We start from the raw sequence: 19,840 nt of genomic DNA, 5'->3' as shown, positions 1-19,840 counted from the left end.
AAGTCATTACCATCATCCCCGTCTACAGACAAGGAAAATGGCCCCAGGGAGGCACACAGACGTGCCCGACATCACACAGCCAGTGAGTATCATAGCTCAAATCTGAACCCAGGGAGTCAGGCTCCGAAAACTGTGTTCTTATTCACTAGCTGTCGTTCATATGCTATTTCTAATCCTATAAGAAGGTACTCTTATCCCTTCTTTACAAATGAGGAGGAACTGAGGCTGAGAGAGGTTTAAAAACTTGACCAAGTGCAGGGCAAAGACTGAAGCAGTTATGTCTGACACAAAGTGTCCTGCCCTTTCCAAAAAGATACCCCACAGGGCTTGATACTAGTGGCCGTATATATTGCTTTATAGTTTACAAAGTGCTTTGGCATGGGATATCTTATTTCTTCATCACAGAGACCCAGCAATATAGATCTAATTATCTGTAATTATAAAAACAAAATTGAGGCTTAGAAGTTAAAATAACTTTCCCAAGGTGACTTAGTCAGTAAGCTGTGGCTCAAAACTCGGTATTCTGATTCCAAGTCAAGGTTTTCTTCACTGTGCCCAACTGCCTTCCATTTTCAAGTTAGCATCTATTTGCTGTGCACCCATCATAGCCAGTTTAGCCCCAGTTCTAGGCTTTAGTGCCTGGGGCTGAAAATGCAAAGCACCGCTTCTGTCAGATCAAGTGAGAGAAGAGAAACTAACTTATTAGGGATCCAACTTATAAGTGATAGTTGTAACAAAGAACTTACATCATCAGGAAAGAATTTTATATATATATATATATTCACCAGTAGATATTTCCATCAAAATGATTAGCATGTAGGTGACGGTACATCAAAGGCTAAATCTGTAAGATGATGTGATAGGACTAAAACTGTGGTTTCATACCAGTGCCTCCCTGAGTACAAACTGGGGGTTTCTTGAAGGTTCATGGTGGGCACCTATTGGGTGGTCGGCTCAGTTCCTTCTCTGGGCATCAGCTGCAGAATCATGACTCATGCAGCACCAAGCAGTCTTTCTTTCTGCATGGTGGATGGTTCAGTAACATGTAAACCATGGTCAGCAGGCAGCCAACGCTACACAAGGGGAGTACAAAAGCCAGTCTACAAAGAAAAACAGGACTGAAAAACATATGCAGAGAAAAATGGAAAGAAAATTGCTTGAATTTCCTTTCTTAAGACTTTCCTTTTGTTTAAGTCTTTCTTAAGACTTTTCTTTTGTTTGCTTAAACCAGCTCATGGGAATTCCACTACTTGCAACCAAATAAACTAGTTATTCAAAGTGCTAAGGTGGAGGGAAGTGGGATGGGTAGGCAAACAGATAAGGTCTGAAGCCTCACATTCTTCTTGGGCTTTGTTATGGGTTGAATTGTATCCCCCCACCCCACCCCCGCCGAAAAAGACAGGTTGAAGCCCTAATCCTTGGTATCTGTGAATGTGACCTTATTTGGAAAAAGGGTCTCTGCAGATGCTATCAAGTTAAGATGAGGTCATTAGGTTGGTCCTTAAACCAATATAACTAATGTCCTTACAAGAAGAGGAGGAGAGACAGAGGTAAGGGGGAGAATGCCATGTGACAACATGGCAGAGATCAAAGCGCAGGAGCTGCAAGCCAAGGAATGCCAAGGATTGTTAGAGAGGTCTGGAAGTTACGAAGCAGCAAGGAAGAATTCCTCAGCAGCTGTCAGAGGAAGCCCTGCCAACACCTTGATTTTGGACTTCTAGCCTCTGGAACTGTGAGACAATAAATGTCTGCTGTGTTAAGTCACCCAGTTTATTGTACTTTGTTACAGCAGCCTGATGGAACTAATACAGGCTTCCAACAAGAAGCTCATGGTTTTAAAAAGGAAACTGAAAACTACTGAATTCTATATTTTTTAATTTATCTAAAAATTTCACTTACGTAAAATATCTCACTCATGATAAAGGTGAATAAATGTGATCTTGACCTAATTTATAATTTCCCAGTTAATTTGACTTATACAGATGTAATGTACATATATATATATATATAGACTACTTTTAGAAATCTCTGCTTAATAGTGTTCTCCTCTCTGTTCATAAAATATATATTTAACTTTACCATTTTGGTTAAAAGTCACTTTGCCTTTTTAGAATGTCCAAACATAGAAATAAGGTACATACATATTTTAGTTCATGGTTTTCTTGCAAAACCCAGCATCTCAGCAAAAACTGCTGTTAGCCTTTCAAATTTACCATAATCTAAAGAAGATGCAGTTATGAGAATACAATGGAGCCCAAAGGTATAATTATTCCAAAAAGCTCTAAAATATCACCATCTGAAATTTTTGTAATAAAAGTAAATTAACAATCTACCATTTATAATAAAAAGCTCCTTTAGAGTCTCAGGAGACCTGATTCCCTCGACAGCTAACAACATAAATAAACATATGTAGTGTTGGTGTTTATAATACTTGGCACTGGTATAATGGTTGCATTCAAAATTTTTTATTGTGGACTTGAAGGTGGCCAGATAACTTTTTATCCATGACCATACTTTTTTAGCGATATTTACAATAAAAGTGCATGAGAGGTGTATTGTACTTTTCAGTTATCAAAGAACTTTTAAATACATGACCCCACTTGACCTACAAAATTATAATTTTAAATAAGAGAAGGTAAATATTATCATCTCTGTTTTCTAGTTGAAGAGACTGATACTTGGAAATCTACCCCAGATCATACAATTAGTAAAAATTAAAACCCAGTCTTCGTATTCCATATCTAAAACGTAGTTTTCATGATATCAGGATTCCATCTAAATCAGACACAAGGTTTAGGTAACTGCAGAGCTCACAGCTTCTAAGGAAAAGATAGTGATTTATTTTTTAATTCACTTTTTTAAAAAGAGTTCGTAAATGCTTTTCTTATCTTGACATAATTTCCCTGTAGAAATCCTCATAAACTAAAGAAACTGAAAGATGCAGCTATAGCCTGGCCCTTCGATGTCTGTGTTTCAGAGGTGTCTACCTCGGAGAGGCCAACCATGGACCTACAGAGAGAGAATGGGGCCGTGCTTATCCAAATGGGACTCCTCAAGAGGGGTTACTGGAGCGGCTAGAATTATCACCCAAATGATGTAAAGCCCCACAAATGTCCTCCTCTCCTTTTGGTCCTCATGAGGCAAGTTGAAGAGTCGACAAAACCTACAAAATCTCATGAGCTACTTCTTTCTAGATGCGGAAAACACACAAGCAGAAAATTCCAGAATAAGAAAGGTGGAATTTCTGATTTAAATGTTTTGCCCAGGACTGTATCTCTTTAGGATCAAAATGAGAAGCTACTTCACCTCTGCCCCTGGTGTCTGGTCACATGAAAGATGTATTTCCAAAGTGCCACTATGGTCAGGAGGCTACATCCTAGGAATATTGGGGGTACAGTATACTCTTGTGTTTATTCTGAATATATTGACTTTTTTAAGCAAAACTTTGAAAGATGAATGTGGCAAGTAAGGGACAGTGAGAGTCACGTTGGGAGGTACAAGAATTTCTGGTACCAAGTCTCCTTTTAATCCTTTAGTTTCCTTCAACAACAACAAAATAAACAGACAACTCAATTGAAAAATGGGCAGAAGACCTAAATAGACATTTCTTCAAAGACGACGTACAGATGGACAACAGGCACATGAAAAGATGCTCAACATTGCTAATTATTAGAAAAATGTAAATCAAAACTACAATGCAGTACCACCTCACACTGGTCAGAATGGCCATCATTAAAAAAATCTACAAACAATAAATGCTGGAGAGGGTGTGGAGAAAAGAGAACCCTCCTACATTGCTGGTGGGAATATAAGTTGGTACAGCCACTATGGAAAACAGTGTAGAGGTTCCTCAGAAAACTAAAAATAGAGCTACCATATGATCCAGCACTCCCACTTCTGGGCAGATAACTGGAAAAGACAAAAACTCTAATTCGAAAAGATACATGCACCCCAAAGTTCATAGCAGCACTATTTACAGTAGCCAAGACACAGAAACAACCTAAATGTCCATTGACAGATGAATGGATAAAGGAGATGGGGTACGTATATACAGTGAAATACTACTCAGCCATAAAAAAAGAACGAAATAATGCCACTTGCAGCAATGTGGATGGATCCAGAGATTATCACACTAAGTGAAGTAAGTCAGAAAGAGAAAGACAAATACCATATGATATCACTTATATGTGGAATTTAAAATATGACACAAATGAACCTATCTACGAAACAGAAACAGATTTACAGACATAGAGAACAAACTTGTGGTTGCCAACGGGGAGTGGAGGTGGGGGAGGGATGGATTGGGAGTTTGGGGCTAACTACTACATATAGAATGGATAAACAACAAGGTCCTACTGTATAGCACAGGGAACTATATTCAATATCCTGGGATAAACCATAATGGAAAAGAATATAAAAAAGAGTGCATATATGCGTATAACTGAGTCACTTTGCTGTACAGCAGAAATTAACAGAACATTGTAAATCAACTATACTTCAATAAAAAAATAAATTTTAAAAACTCCTTCAGTTTCTTGAGTTACCTTACTGCTTTCAGCTAAGTTCTAGGCCCTCTTCCCATCTTAAGCCTGTTTCCGCACCTTCCTAAGAAAAGGCGAAACCTGAGAGCCAAAGAAAGTGAGCCTGGAGGAGCCCACCTGGGGCCCAACACATAGGGACCTCTGAAAAGACTGCTTGCCCTTCGTGGTTGAGTAGGCAGGGGCCAAAATGCCCGGAAACGGCTTCTCCAATGCCACACACTGTTTGCCCTTGAGAAACATCACTCCCTAGCTTTCTACTTCTGAGGCAGCCAAGTATCTTTCAAGAATAAAACTGCTTCACTCTTCACGTTTCAAAACACCTCCAAATGATATGGAATGAGATGGCCCAATAAACACCATTTTGTTAGGACAGGTACAAAAATTTTAATCATTCTATTCTTTACCTGTTTTTTTCATTTGTCTCAAATCTTAGTTAATTTCTTAAGTTTTAAATGAGAACTGGCAGAATGTCAAAACCTCAAAAGAAATATTATCTGCAGCATTTATTGGCAGAGATTGTTAAATCTGTTAGGGATTCGCCAACACTGCAACTTGCATGAACGTTGGGAGCAAAGTTACACACAAGGGGCAGAAAACAGTAAGTTATTCGTGCATTTATTTTTCACTTATTTTATAGGCATTCCGAAACTATTCTTCATATAATAAGAACATCGAATATCACAGGCCCATAACGTAAGTTTAAAAGGCCAAACAAACAACTTAAACGTGTTAAGGGTGCTTTTCCTGTTTAGGGTGAAAGCTACACCATACAGAATGATCTCGAAATGCTTTATGTGAATTACCTCACAAGATGATTTAGGAGAGCCATGAAATACACTCTGTAATTGCATACAGTATGACTGCAGAAGCACCTTGATAGCACGTGACCCTTTGTTATTAAAATCCTAATCCATTAGCAGTTACTGCTTATTACATAACCACCAGAAGGTCTTGTAAAACACACATTTACAGGAACCACAATGTCATTACTAAAGATCACACTTCCGGTTTGTAATAATTCTATGGTGAACAAAGCTGAGCTACAAAACCACAGGTCTAAAAGCATCTTAACTGATGAGAGACCTTTAAAGGCAAAGGCACATAGTGCCACCCCAAATATTGCTATGGAAATTTTCCAAGGAAACAACTCTAACTTACTGAAATAGGCTTTTTAAAAATTAAAATCCGTTGACTTTTTTAAGTTCGAAACAAAGGCTATTTATAAGATGAACTCTTATTGGGAATATTTGTTTATGAGCCAAAGGAAACTTTTCTTCTTCCCGATACGAACTTGAGGAACATTTCTGAACCCTTTCTCTTGTGCTCACAAGATAAACAAACAAAATAAAACCTCAGGTTCTCCTTAATTTAAAGCCCACTCAAGAGTTTATCAAACTGTGAAACTACCACACCACCCACACATTTTATTTTATTTTGCTTTTTTATCACACATTTTAAAGATACACGCGCACACACACACGTATACATCAAAACAAATACACACAAAACAATCCAAACTTAGACATTAATTTCAAGTTTCACGAGACAAATCTATGTTTTCCCTGAGGCAAAGGAAAATGTAAGTCTAAAAATTTTGTTAAGCGTATTGGTATAATTAAGTAATACTAAAGGTTGGCTTTTTCCTCTAGACCTCTACTTTTGATAACTGATACCTTTAAAAAAAGATATAAATTAGGTTAGGCTGATGAAATAATGTACCACTTAATTCATAACTTTAAAAATCATTAAAAATTGGTACAGAGCTTTTGAGGAATTTCCAGACACTCAAGTTACAACAAAAATAGTAATTACGATTTTAAGAGTAATAACTCTTGCCTTAGGACTGACATTCTGTTTACTTACAGACTGTCCATTTATCCCCTGGGGGTCTTCCATTGAAGATTTCTTCTTCCGAATTATATATGGGCTATTAGCTACACACTTCTTCAAAGGGTTCCAACACCCCAGCACCTGTGATGAACAGAGCATCAAGCCGCCGTATTAATTGTGTGGCATGAAATTAAGAGCTGATCTCTACGTCTGTAGCTTTCTATTTACTAGCATGTATACACAAGTCAAGAATGCTTACCTTCACTGATTGAATCTTTAAAATAAATATTATGGGCTCACTGTTTATCACAATTTACATGAGCCAAATGTGGCCAAATTATAGCTCAGTGTGTCTGCTGTCAGCAGCTGCGGCCCAAGGAAAAAAAAGACTGAAGAGGGCAGATAGAGAGCTTTCTACACGCATTATTTTTGAGCCAACAGTCCAAGAGCCCCCCCTTTTTTTTTTTTCTTTTTGAATTCGGTTTCTCCATGCTATCTATCAACGTCAGCTGTATCACAATGCCAAGAGGAAATACTAACAAAGAAATATGATTGTAGTCTGAGCAAGGATAAAAGAGAAAAATCTAGAGCTGAGTGTTTTACCCTCAGGGCAAGGATATTATTATACCATTTCTTAGCAAGTTTACTTTAGGTCACAGTTTCACAGTTGATCAATTCTGAACCTTCAGAGACTCAACACCTTCGAGAAGAGTGGGGTTTGGGCATGCTTCAAGACATGGACGATAAATGTAGTATTTTGAAATATAGTCTATGTTTAGCTATCTGCAAATAATAACAATATAGCCATCTAGCTACCCATTCTCATTTCCTAACTCTCAGAATTAATTTTCATATTGATGCTCAAATGAGGAACCAAAAGAAACTCCCAGTTTTTCTTGCTCGGTCTTAGCAACTAAGAAATTAATCTACACACCTCACATCAACTTCAACACAGATAAATAGACATGTAAATTTAACCAAAAAAAATAGACACGATCTTAATATCACCCAAGGTAAAATTACAGAACAGAGAACATGTAGTAGTGTAAACTTTAGTATCACTTCTCGTACAGGTACTTAAACTTCTGCATGTCAGCATGGTAGGAAAAACACCGCAGTTGGAAGTCAAAAGGTCTGAATTCAGGTTCTGACTCCGTCACTAACTAGTTGAATGACCTCGGGCAAATAATTTTGGCTCCCTGAGCCTAAGTTTTATTATCTGTGAAATGGGAGATTTCAACTGGATGATATTATATATTTTAGATTTATAATTTAATGAAAGTATGCATTTACACACTAATTGTCAGGTAAAATATTCCAAGCATGGCTCATTTGGGATATAATTTTGAAATGCCAGCGTAATTCTCATTTATGATTTTTTGTTCACAATTATCAATGCTGGAAAACATATGCCTTACCCGCCATTAACACAAAAGTGATGCTTGTTGGACAACATAAAACTCATAACTGGGCTTCCCTGGTGGCGCAGTGGTTGAGAATCTGCCTGCCAATGCAGGGGACACGGGTTCGAGCCCTGGTCTGGGAAGATCCCACATGCCGCGGAGCAACTAGGCCCGTGAGCCACAACTACTGAGCCTGCCTGTCTGGAGCCTGTGCTCCGCAACAAGAGAGGCCGCAAGAGTGAAAGGCCCGTGCACCGCGATGAAGAGTGGCCCCTGCTCTCTGCAACTAGAGAAAGCCCTCGCACAGAAACGAAGACCTAACACAGCCAAAAATTAATTAATTAATTAATTAATTAATTAAAAACAAAACAAAAAACAAAACAAAACAAAACTCATAACTAACTAACTCCTAAAATTTGGAGAATCCCTATTAAAGCAGATTGTTTCTGTAGTTTTAACAAAAAACAATGTCATAATTTCAGGTTACAAGTAAATAAAAATCATATGGATGTATTTAAGTTCTGCTAACCCAAGGAAACACAATATACCACTCTATTTTGAATTGCGCAAAATTTCAGAACCAAATCTTAAAATCCACCGGCATTGCTTTTAGAGGATTTCTTGCATAATTAGGGAAGAGATATTACAGAAACTAGATTTTTTCATTGCTTCCGTTACTCTCTGGAGGCACGTTAACTTTTCCAGGCGATAAAGTAGCATTTTAAAATAATGATAATAATTCTGCCTTACATTGGGAAAACACTTTACAGTTTACAAAGTACCTTCACATAAATCGCCCACAGTGCACCTATATGTGCTGAGACAAAGTCCGGTCTCATTCCTCACAGAAGGGGGCAGGCCCAAGACAAAGCCCCCTCTGATTTCCCCTAAATTCCCATCCTCTCCATACCTGTCCTGAGAACATGTTTCAATCAAAGTCTGTATATTTGATATTCCAGGATTATTTCCCATGTGTTTCTTTTCCATATTTCCATATTGAACTTACTGAACAGTTTAAGGTATTAAGAATGGTCAAGTTACATGAGCATGAAAGGTATTTCATTCGTAATTTTATTTCTTCTGAAGATGAAACTATTCTGTACTAAATACTCTGTTTGTTATTGTTTCCTGGCCTGAAAAGAAAAGACTGAGATTATTGAGAAGCCAAACAGTCAGCATTCATCTAGTTCAGGTAGATGTCTCCACTAAGAACGACTACCACTCAGAAATCACAAAATCACAGAGACCCATGGACTTTATTTACAAATCCTCCCGCTTGCTAAATCAGCATAGTTGTTTCCAGATTTCTACATGTCAATCCAAACCATGAAATATATGCCATGACTGGGTCTACTGATATTTAGGAGCCTGGCTCTGGTAAACCCTTAATTCCCTTGTTGGACTTGATCTTTCATGGTTTATAAATAAGCCTGCCCCCATTATAGCTCTTATCTCATTATTTCTCTACCTGTCCCCCCACTAGACTGTAGCTCCATGAGGGCTGGGACCATGCCTTACTCTCTTGTTCTGGTCACATATGGCATTCATTAAATATTCTGAATGAGTGAATGAATGAATATTATTGATACATGACAATTTTTGAATACATGTAAACTCTGAGCTAGAATTAGATGGGCAGTTAAATGGTGGTGCTATCATTCAGTCAACTTAAAAAGGATTCATCGAATTTTAGGTCGTCAATATTTGTTCAAATGCCCTAAGAAACGGGCTCAAGCAAAAACAGGTTAATTGGTTCATATCTATCTACCTACCTGCCTACCTACACATTACGCACATAGGGAGTAGCTATTCATAAAACTATATAGACCTATAGAGTACTTAGAGGTGAACTTCAAAGGGACTTTGTTTAAACCAAGGAGTGCTTCCTAGAAAAAAAAGTAGAAGAATGTCCAAGGAGGCTGATCTAGGTGTTGGTGTGGGGAGGTGCACATTGATGGAAGGATCGGTGACATGAAATTTGTTTCAGGAGATCTGTGGGGCAGTACAGGCAGGAGGTGTCTTGATATCAAAAGTACCCCCACATGTCTGAATGCCATAAGCCTGGTGGCAGTTACCCATCCTTACGCCCATCCCCAGCACTCACCACGCCAAAGCAGGGAGTTGGGTTAATTACCCACTTGTGCATCTATCTCCAAAGACGAAACCTTTGATTTATGCACTCCTGAGCCAACTCTTTGGTACCCTCCAGAAGTAGCGGGTGGGTTGGAGTTGTACACAATGGAAGGCCACCTTTCTATTAGCCACTCAAGTGCAAGTTCCCTAATAAAGAGAAAAGGGACTGAGACACATCCTGGGGCTCTGCCGCCCAAATTCAACACTCCAGAGTCAGTTATCCACTCTGAGCATAGAGCAAAAAAGCCTGGAAGCCTCTTCTTGGAATGGGTTTCACTAACCACTTAAGGAGGAAGAAGAGATCAACTGAATAAAACAGTGAGAAAAAGCTGTACAGCTGGGCACATATTTCATATTTGCTAGTTGATGAGGCCACCTAAAGAAGATGCTCTTCCAGGACAGACAGTGGTAAGCAACCCCTTCCAAGGCCACCAAAGCCCACAGGTGACAGGGAAGGGGCACCTAGAGCTCTTGACTTGCATTCACAGCCCCAGGCCATAGGCCCATCTTGGCATCTGCTGCTAGCAGAAGCGGGCACGTGGCAAGAAGGACAGTGGGAGGCATCCCGGACAAGGAGGAAACAGGAAGTACTGGCTCTGTTTGAAATGATCTTTCCAACACCTGAGGGAACTATGCCTTCTTCGGTCCCAATCCCATGGACAGTTGATGAAACACCATGGAAAAGTGAACTTTACTACAGAGACTCTTCTGACACAAGATTAACAGAAGCCTTAGGAACTTCATTTTGCACTCTTGGGGGAGTGGGCTGGGAAGGGGCTGAAATTAGTGTAGACATACTAGCGAATACACAATGGTAAATAAACGTTAGATTTATACACTGATAAAACAGACTCTACAGAAAACACCAAAACAGCATGACAATCTGACAAATCTTGCAATCACACAAAATCCCCTTTGGGGGCGCAGAGGCATTAGGAAATTGCACCCCTGGTGATGGCATTACAATGATGCCTATAGAGTTCAGTGACGCATATTTGGAAATGATATTTTATGCCCCACTGCAACTAACAAGCTTATTGTTAAAATACAAAATAGTTCTAAATACAAAAACGTTAACATATATGAGACAACACATCTATTCCGTGCATTCCTGCTATAATTTAAACTCTCCCCAGGATGACAATTTTTCTCCCCAATTCTACAGACAGCACTTGCTACTTAAAAAGAGTACTCAAGAGCTTTGAACCTCAAGCTTTCTGGATTCTGGAAATCCATTTTCACCACCCCACATACACACTTCCTATTCTTTTCCACCCATTGGCTAAAATCAGGCAGTTGATCAAATAAGCAACTGCACCTCATCTTACCTGTAAACATTTCTTACTTTTACTTTAGTTCTAGCTCATCACAAACATCCCATCTATTGTCAGATCAAAAGATTGGGAGAAGAGAAGTTGGGATAAGTGTGCAAGTGACAGAGGCGTGAAGCAGGCAGAAAAAGGCTCTAGGCAGGTGCATGGAACAGACTTTCTAGATTGAAGAAAAACAAGGTGGGGCTGGAGGTGAGGATTGATATGATTGGGAAGAAAATAATCTTTTTAAAAACTTTATACATCACGTATATTTTAATTTTTCCTGCTGGGTTTGAAAAATGGGTTACAGTTTAGATGACACATAAATCATCTCTAATGAACCAGAGACCCATCAGACACTGTTAATAACTTGCGGCTCCTTGGATGAAAGAGTATTTTCATTACAACACACCATCACTTTCATCTTTGCCTTCTCACCAAGTGTTGAGTTTTCTAACATTCCTGAGAGGCAGAAGGAAACTAGTGGTTGAACATTGCTTTGTAGAAAAGAAAAGGGCTATTCTGAAGTATGTCCCCAGAAGACTACAACTGCAGATTGAATAAACATATCAAATCAAGGGGTCTTTAAGAAAATTTACAAACAGAAGCCTGCAGTGAAATGAACCATTGGATAAATGACCTCCAGAGACTTCTTCAACTCACTGTTCCATGGCTTCAGAAGCCATAAGCAGCTGTGTCTGAAGGTGACCTCTGCTTTCCTCACCTTCCTAAGAAATACGGTTATATCGAGGAAAACAGAGGTTGAGCATGCCCAGGTGAGTCAGATTCAGAAACTAGATTCTCTTTCCAATTGTTGTAAGGACCACATCCCAACCACGGAAGCTATTATCGAAAAACAAGTTCAGCTCTTTACACTGGTGAAAGTCTTCTACAGCTGGAGATGTAGTTTCTATAGAAATAAATGTCGACACCAATTTGCTTTTATAGCTTTTCCACTGATTTACTGGTACTGCCGTTTTAAAGTTTTAAGTATGAAGCCCATCCATTCTATATAGAACTTCTGAATAAATATGATCAGATTTCTGTTTCCACCATATGCAAGTTCCTTCTGTCTTCAGAGGAAGAATGTAAGGCAACCCAATGAGCTGACATTAATTAGGAAAATGATGACATGTGTTTATTCAGTAACTAAAGTTGAATTCAAATGATGTTTTCAAGAGCATTAGACCTACACATTATTTCAATGTAGTACTTTCTACATTAACAATATAAAGAAAACTCTAAAGAGACACACCTGTAATTCCATCAACCCAACTTGTCTGTATGTGTACATAGTTTTACATAGATATAATCAGAGCAAATCTTCATGCATGTGTTTTTCTGGTTTCTCTTAACATCATTTCATAAGTATCTTACAGTCTGTATCCTTATCATTTTTAATGTCCATGTAATATTCCATCAGGGAGATATTCCTATAAAGTGGGATATTTGGGGGGTTTTTTTCCCACTCTTTCACTATAGCATATAACACTTGAATATCTTTACTCAACAAGTTTTTTCCTTCTTTTAACTTATTTCTTTAAGGATAAATTCCAAACAATCCAAACAATCTAATTACAGGATCAAGAGGTATGATAGCTAAAACTAGTAATTCTTTTAAGGTGAAGTCAAATTCACTCATGCAGATTTTTCTCTCATACAACACTGGCCCTAGTGGAAGGATGAAACATAGATTTCGTATTTTAAAATAGTCAAATAAAGTTGCTACAAAGGAACTTGACAACATTCATGAACCTCCCTATATCAGAGGTTACAGAATTTTTGTGTTCATGGCAAACTTTTGAATACCAAAGACCATGGCAGGACATTTGAAAGCCTTAACTAAATCACTGGCGTAGGCTATCACCGTGCCGATAAATGTAAGCATGGTTATCACACACTCGTCAACTGCTCTTTCTTTTGCTGAACACGGCTCTTTGAATGGAATCTGCTCTCATAGACTCAAGACAAAAAGTCAAAACGGGGAGCTATACTCAGTATTTTCTAATAACCTATAAGGGAAAAGAATCTGAAAAAAGATAGATATACATGTACATATAACAGAATCATTTTGCTGTATGCCTGAAACTAGCACAACATTATATCCACTATGCTTCAATTTGTAAAAATCTGAAAAAAAAAAAAGAAAAAGTCTTTAAACAAAACGGTGAAAATGCATTCCAGTGAACATGGGATCTTTTACCACTGTTCTAATCATTTTCCTCTCTTATCTTCAGCAAGGTAAATCACCATGTCACATGACTTAAGTCGGTTGAGTCTGACAGCCATTGTCAGAAAATAATTTCTACTGAGGCACGGAAAAAGTCAGTGCTGCCCGCGGATGATGACTGACGGCACGCCCAGGATGGATTTGAGGAACATGGGTGTGCTATAATAGCACAGTGCCTGAGAACTACAGGCCTATGTATCTTACATGTAATAAGGAAATTCAGGCATCTAAGAGAAAAATCTAAAACGAAATCACACGTGATAAATTCACCTAAAATTTCACCAGGCTGGCATATTAATTCTGCTGCAGCTACTGAATTTGGGGCATTGCTAGTCCACAATGTATCACAGAAATTGTTTCTCAGTTTCCCACAACTATAGTTGTACTTTTTTTTTTTTTTTTGCGGTACGCGGGCCTCTCACTGTTGTGGCCTCTCCCGTTGCGGAGCACAGGCTCCGGACGCGCAGGCTCAGCGGCCATGACTCACCGGCCCAGCCGCTCTGCGACATGTGGGATCTTCCCGGACCAGGGGCACGAACCCGCGTCCCCTGCATCGGCAGGCGAACTCTCAACCACTGCACCACCAGGGAAGCCCTATACTTGTACTTTTAAAATAACTTATGCTCTTGAACAACTGGTAGCAAACGAAACTGGTTCCATTCAGTGGTTGCTCGCTACTGTCCAAACAACTATAACTAAATGATGAATTTTCTTACTTTATTCAAAAGAAAAGGGGATCTGAAATATCTACTCCTTTGCTTTTACATAGAAAGCTCTACCATTGAATGCCTCTGAAGATGCTAATAAAACATCACAAAACTCATCCACAGGGACGGAAAGCAGGATATTGCTTGGAGCCAGGGACGGAGATGGGCGTGGGGAGGGATTGGACTATGGGGGGTCATGAGGGAACTTTAGAAGTGTTCTTCTATATCTTGAAGGTCGTGGTTACATGGGTGTACATAATTGTCAAAATTCACTGAACTATACACTTCATAAAGTTGATTTTTTAAATTTTACTTTATTTTTTTATACAGCAGGTTCTTACTAGTTATCTATTTTATACATATTAGTGTATATATGTCAATCCCAATTTTAATGTGCCACAGTTCATATTTCCTAACAATTGTCAACATCTTTTTTCCCCCAGTACCATTAATGAAGCAACAAACGGTTTTGAGAGTGACTGCCTTCTTCATTGGAGATGGTAAGTTCTTGCCCCTCCAAGTCAAACATGATGTCAGTGCCGGTGTTCACCCACCAACACTCCTCTCTGATGCACGTGACATTTATTCCTGCTTGACTGCTTAACCCACAATAAGTTCAGCTGTCAAGAAAAAGCAGTTTTATTCATAAAAATAAGGTGAAAACATATTTCTCAGATTCTGACATTTCTTTTTCTTTCACTGCTAAAATTCAAAGGCAATTTGAACCATGGATAGAGGCAGAGACTTCAATATTCAGCTCATTAGGTAACGTATTTACTACAGGGGACCCACGTTCCTCATTAGACCTTAGAATGCATGAAGATGACATGTGTAGTTTAGGAGGAACTGGAGAATAAATGCCTCCCTGCTCCTTTACCTTTGACAATCACAAGCAAAGTTTAGCAAAGCAATTTCCTCATTTCCTGGATGCTGACTCTTATTTTTAGTTGCGTCTCGACCAGAGTAAGGATTGCTCGATGCAGAATAAGACTGCAGGGCTGCAGTCTCAAGAGGCCAAAACACCGAAAATAAAGATGGTAATGGAGAAAGCATTAAGCTGTCAGAAAAGAGGCGCTGACTCAGGATTTCTTTGGATTTCAAAGGACAGGGCTTCCCTGGTGGCGCAGTGGTTGAGAGTCTGCCTGCCGATGCAAGGGACACGGGTTCATGCCCCGGTCCGGGAAGATGCCACATGCCGCGGAGCGGCTGGGCCCATGAGCCATGGCCGCTGAGCCTGCGCCTCCGGAGCCTGTGCTCCGCAACGGGAAAGGCCACAACAGTGAGAGGCCCGTGTACCGCAAAAATAAATAAATAAATAAAAATCAAAGGACAACTTACATTACAGTGAAACTTGAAAAGTTTAAGAAAGCTCTCTCCCCTTAATTCATTAAGAAAACAGCTACTGGGTGGTACAATGTGACGGCAATATACATGGTATGGGATGTTGTGATGGAGCCGCGGAAGGAAGTTGTAGAATCCAAATTCCATCTAGGGCAGGAATCACCCGAAACCTCTTTGACTGATAGCCAACCTGCTTCTGCATGAACGCTTCTGGGGACAGAAATTCACCAACTTGGCAAGCCATTTGGTCTACAGCTGGAAGGTTTAACCTTTACGAGGTTTTCCCTTCTACTGAGCCGAAACAGACCGATCAAAACCCTCTCTTCTAGGGTCCATTTTTCTTCTGCACAAGCACAAATGTATTTTAATATGCCCCTGATACAAAATAATCCCTGAAACATCTGAAGATTTCGATGACATTTCCTAAAATTACAATCAGATCTCCTCTCTAGGCTCAAAATTTAATTACTCATCCTTTTAGAAACAAGTTACTTAACTTTCTGATCCGCCTCCACAGGACATGTCTGTGATCAGTGGCCTCTGGATCCAAACACCACCGGCACTTACTGAGCTTAGGGATACACAAACGCTTCTGCAAACGACCGGAGGCATCCATGCGGCTTTGTATAATATGCCAACCTCAAAACCATTCCTTTAGTTTCCTTCTTTCAGGTCACTGACAGAAAGGATAAAGGAGAGAAAGCCCCCTACAGCTAGTCCCAATGCGTCCAAGGGTAGAGGAAAAGACTACGGAAAACTTGGGGAAGCTGGGTAGGGGTTTAAGTCAGTAACTTGAGCACTCATCAGCTCTGCAATCTTGGAAAAATTAATGAACGTCTCTGAGCTCGTTTCTTCATCTACACAATGACATCAATACCATCTAATGGGATGGAGAAGATTGATAGTGCGTCTTACACATAATACATGCTCAATGAATGTGTGAGTGGATGATAACAATCACTTTGTAAAGGATGAAAGGTCATAAAACTATAATGCAATATGCTTAACCGTCTCTAGTTTTTACGTTCAAAAATTATCGTGGAATAGGATAACTGGACACTTTTCAGAGCTGCATTTCAGGTTACTAAGATAACAATTAGTAAAACAATATTGCTCTTGTTGTGTTCCCTCTGTTTAATTACCTTTTGTGAACATTTTGACTTTTTTATAGGCTACACAATCCCACTAATCATTTTTTTATACCTCCTATTTTGTAACATCTTCATTAACACTTTCCTCTGCCTTCTCCCCAAGGCTTTCTTCACATGTTCCAAATTGTGAAACTTGTTAGCTTTTGCTCTCTTCCAAATAGGGAACAAGTCTGATTTAGTCTGTTTGGTCTGACATGGAAGCCCTTTCCAATCTGTCCCCAGCTACAGTCCCTACACATCTGTCCTGCATCCCAGGTCTCTCCTGCTCACCTGCAGCTACACCAGACCACTTCCAGATGCCCTTGGTGCCAACAGCTCTCTGCCTGGAGGACGCACCTTCCACCCAGATTGCTACACAGCCTTCAAGGCCCATCCAGCCCTGCTTCCGGGAAGCCCGGTCCATCTGTGTTTCCCCATCTTAGCACTAGTCATTTTAGGTCACAACTGTCTACCAGACCACTCCTTCAGGGCAGAAACCATTTGAATCCATGTAACAAGATGTTTGGTACATGGCACGTTTCCCAGTGTTGGCTGAATGAGCAGCTCTGACTAGAGACAGAGGATTCTTAGGGTACTAAGGTCTCTGAACAGGATAGAAGAATGCCTTCCTTGGCCTCCACAGAGACACTGCTCCTCCAGTAGCCTTGCACTTCCCACTCCTAGCTGGGATCCTCTGTGCTGACAGTCGCCACTGATTCTTTTGAATATATAATCCACTCACATTTCTTGACAGGTTTGAGTCCTTCTCCTACCCAAATGTTTTCAAGAAGCGTTGAGTTTTATGAGATGACTTACCTAGCTAGCGTTAGTCAGTCTGGCTTCCAGAACAAAAAACTTGGGTGGGTCTTAACATGAAGGAAACAATGAAAGTTGTTTATACCATTTGCATTATTCTCACCACAGTTAAAACAGAGATCCTGTTTATTTTCCCTTGCTTTCCTAATTATTCATAGAATAATAATAACGCCTCGCCGTCGTTGACCTCCTCCAATTCATCTGCTACTTCTTTTAACTGGTCTCTGTTAATTGGACCAAACAACACACTTTGGGCCAAAAGAAGGGACTCCGGGGGCCGGAAAGCACTAAATATAAATATTCGTTTGTTCAGACTACTCCCCGAATATTTCCTACCACTGGAGCTTCAAACGCAAGCACACGTCCAAGACGGCAATCACAACAGCAAATGAGGCCAAGATGACGCCCCCCACTTCCGTCCCCATCAGTCATCACCTCCCTCAAGGAAAACCCACCGGCCCTAGACACATCCCTCCACGTGCAGCGCCCTGATGCCGCGGGGCCGGGGGCGACGCCGGCGTCCCCTCACTGCTCTCCCGACGCGCGTCCCCATTATTGCGCGCGCGCCGCCGCGTCCTTCCAGGTGGCTCCGCGTACCTGGCGGCGGTGCCCACGCCGAGGAGGCGGCCGAGGAGACGGCGGACGGGCCGCGGAGCGGGCGCTGCGCGCGCGCGATCGTCGGCGGGGGTGAGGGGTGGGGGTCGGGGCGCCGCGCCGGCTGCGCCCCCTCCGCCGCCCCCGCCCCTCCTGGCCCGGTTGGGGCCGCGAGCGTCACGGTCCCGGGCTCTCGGCCGCGGCCTCGGCGCCCAAGGGTCAGATTTCGTTTCACAACAAAGTCTCCCGGTCACCGCAACCCCACTGGAGGCCAGAGCCGGCCGGGCGGCCCGGGGCAGGGGCGGGAGCGCGGCCGCCGGGGGCGAAGGTGGGAAGGGAGCGCGCGAGGGGAGGGTGACCAGCGACAGGGGGCCGGCGGCTGGACTTACTTGGGTCACAGCTTCGGCGACGCGGGGCCGAGGAACCGGTTCTTCCAAAACCAAACCGAAAATGGGTAACGGAGAGGCCGGGGCAGCGCTAAGAGGGGTTCTGTGTCGGTGTTTAGGGCCCAAACGGCTCTGGCTTCCAGAAATTCGAGCCAGTCGAAGCTTTTTTCTTTCTTTCCTTCGGAAATGCGCCTGTGCCTCCGGGTCGCGGGGCGCCCTTAGCGCGGCTCTGAGTGCGCAGCGACGCGGTGGCCGGCGCTGGCGAGGGGAACCCTCTTCTCGGCACCCCCGGTCTTCCCAGTACCCCCTTCCTCGCCCTTCCCCGCCCCCCTCCCCGGGCCCCGACTCCCCTCGGCGCCCGAGCTGGAGCCTGGGCCTGGTGCCCACGCCCCGAGGGGTGGCTCCGCCGCCTGGGTCCTCGCAGTGTTTCCACTGAGGCACAGAGTGGTAGCGTTTTCTCTGTTAACACGGGGGAGATAGGTGTGCAGGAGGTGGCCCCGAAGGAAAGGTGGGTGGAGTGACACAGTGATTTTTTTATTTTTCCCGGTGGTGTGTGGAGGATATAAAGCAATAAGCCGTCAGACTGAAACTTATCAAAACATCAGAAATCAAATAATTTTGCAGGTGGTCTTAAAATTATGTACTGTTCTTAGAGCTAGGGAAACCGAGGCAAAGAGCGGTAAGTGGATTCCCCAGAATTGTGCGTGGGGGCCTGGACGAAACGTCCACGTCTAGCCCAGTATCCTCGCTACTAAATGTTTTGTCTTTCTTGGCATCAAGGAACCCTTTGGGAGGGTAGGGGAAAGTTTCTGTCACCCCAAAGTTCTTTTGTATCTGTGACTTAATAGGGGCCAGAGAGACTCTTGATTCAACGCGTAAGGTATTTCAGCATTGGATGAAGCACCCATTACAGGCCGGTAATCTGAGCTACACCTTCTTTGGGAACTTCCTCTTACTTGATTAGGATCCAATCACAAGCAGCGAAAGATATGCAAATACTTTGATGATTTGCTCTTAGAAGGACTCATCGGCCTCCAGTGAGCCTTCAAATTTTAGCACTTCTCTCTCCCTCTCATATGAAATCCCTTTCCCACCCCCCACTCAATTATTCACATCAAATGAGATAATGTAAGCAAAAGGCCCTCGGAAAGTATAAAGCAGGGCATGAATACGGGTATTATGGTACAGGCTCTTTCAGAATCAGCTAGATTCACACGCTTTGCTGTTGTTTCTATCAGTCATCGAGTATCTGTTGACTTGTATTAAGTACTATGAAGCTCTAGTCAGAACAATGAGACCTAATCCTTCACCTTCAAAGACCACAGATTATAGATTGGAAGATAAAACCAACACACAGGAGATAATTGGAAATCTACACAAAGACTGATTTTTGATCCTGACTGTTGGATGTTTATA

The 19,840-nt window shown here is 41.5% G+C and overlaps 1 protein-coding gene across 3 annotated transcripts in view; it reads right to left on the bottom strand.

Moving 5' to 3' along the window:
• Nucleotides 1-6,505, bottom strand: part of EYA1 (EYA transcriptional coactivator and phosphatase 1) — a 317,430-nt gene extending 310,925 nt beyond the window's left edge. Inside the window, exon 1 of one of the 3 annotated variants that reach the window (XM_067712078.1) lies at nt 6,405-6,505. Coding sequence is in view for 2 of the 3 variants with exons in the window: in XM_067712075.1 (XP_067568176.1) it covers nt 6,405-6,437 (33 nt within the window). In the remaining variant the exon portion in view is untranslated. The remainder of the gene's footprint in view (nt 1-6,404) is intronic. The other 2 variants (XM_067712075.1, XM_067712076.1) reach the window with 2 other exon arrangements.
• Between the last annotated feature and the right edge of the window lie 13,335 nt (nt 6,506-19,840).

Source organism: Pseudorca crassidens, chromosome 17 (genome assembly GCF_039906515.1).
Source record: "Pseudorca crassidens isolate mPseCra1 chromosome 17, mPseCra1.hap1, whole genome shotgun sequence".
In the NCBI taxonomy this organism is placed as follows: domain Eukaryota; kingdom Metazoa; phylum Chordata; class Mammalia; order Artiodactyla; family Delphinidae; genus Pseudorca; species Pseudorca crassidens.
This window is presented reverse-complemented; position numbering and strand designations above follow the sequence as displayed.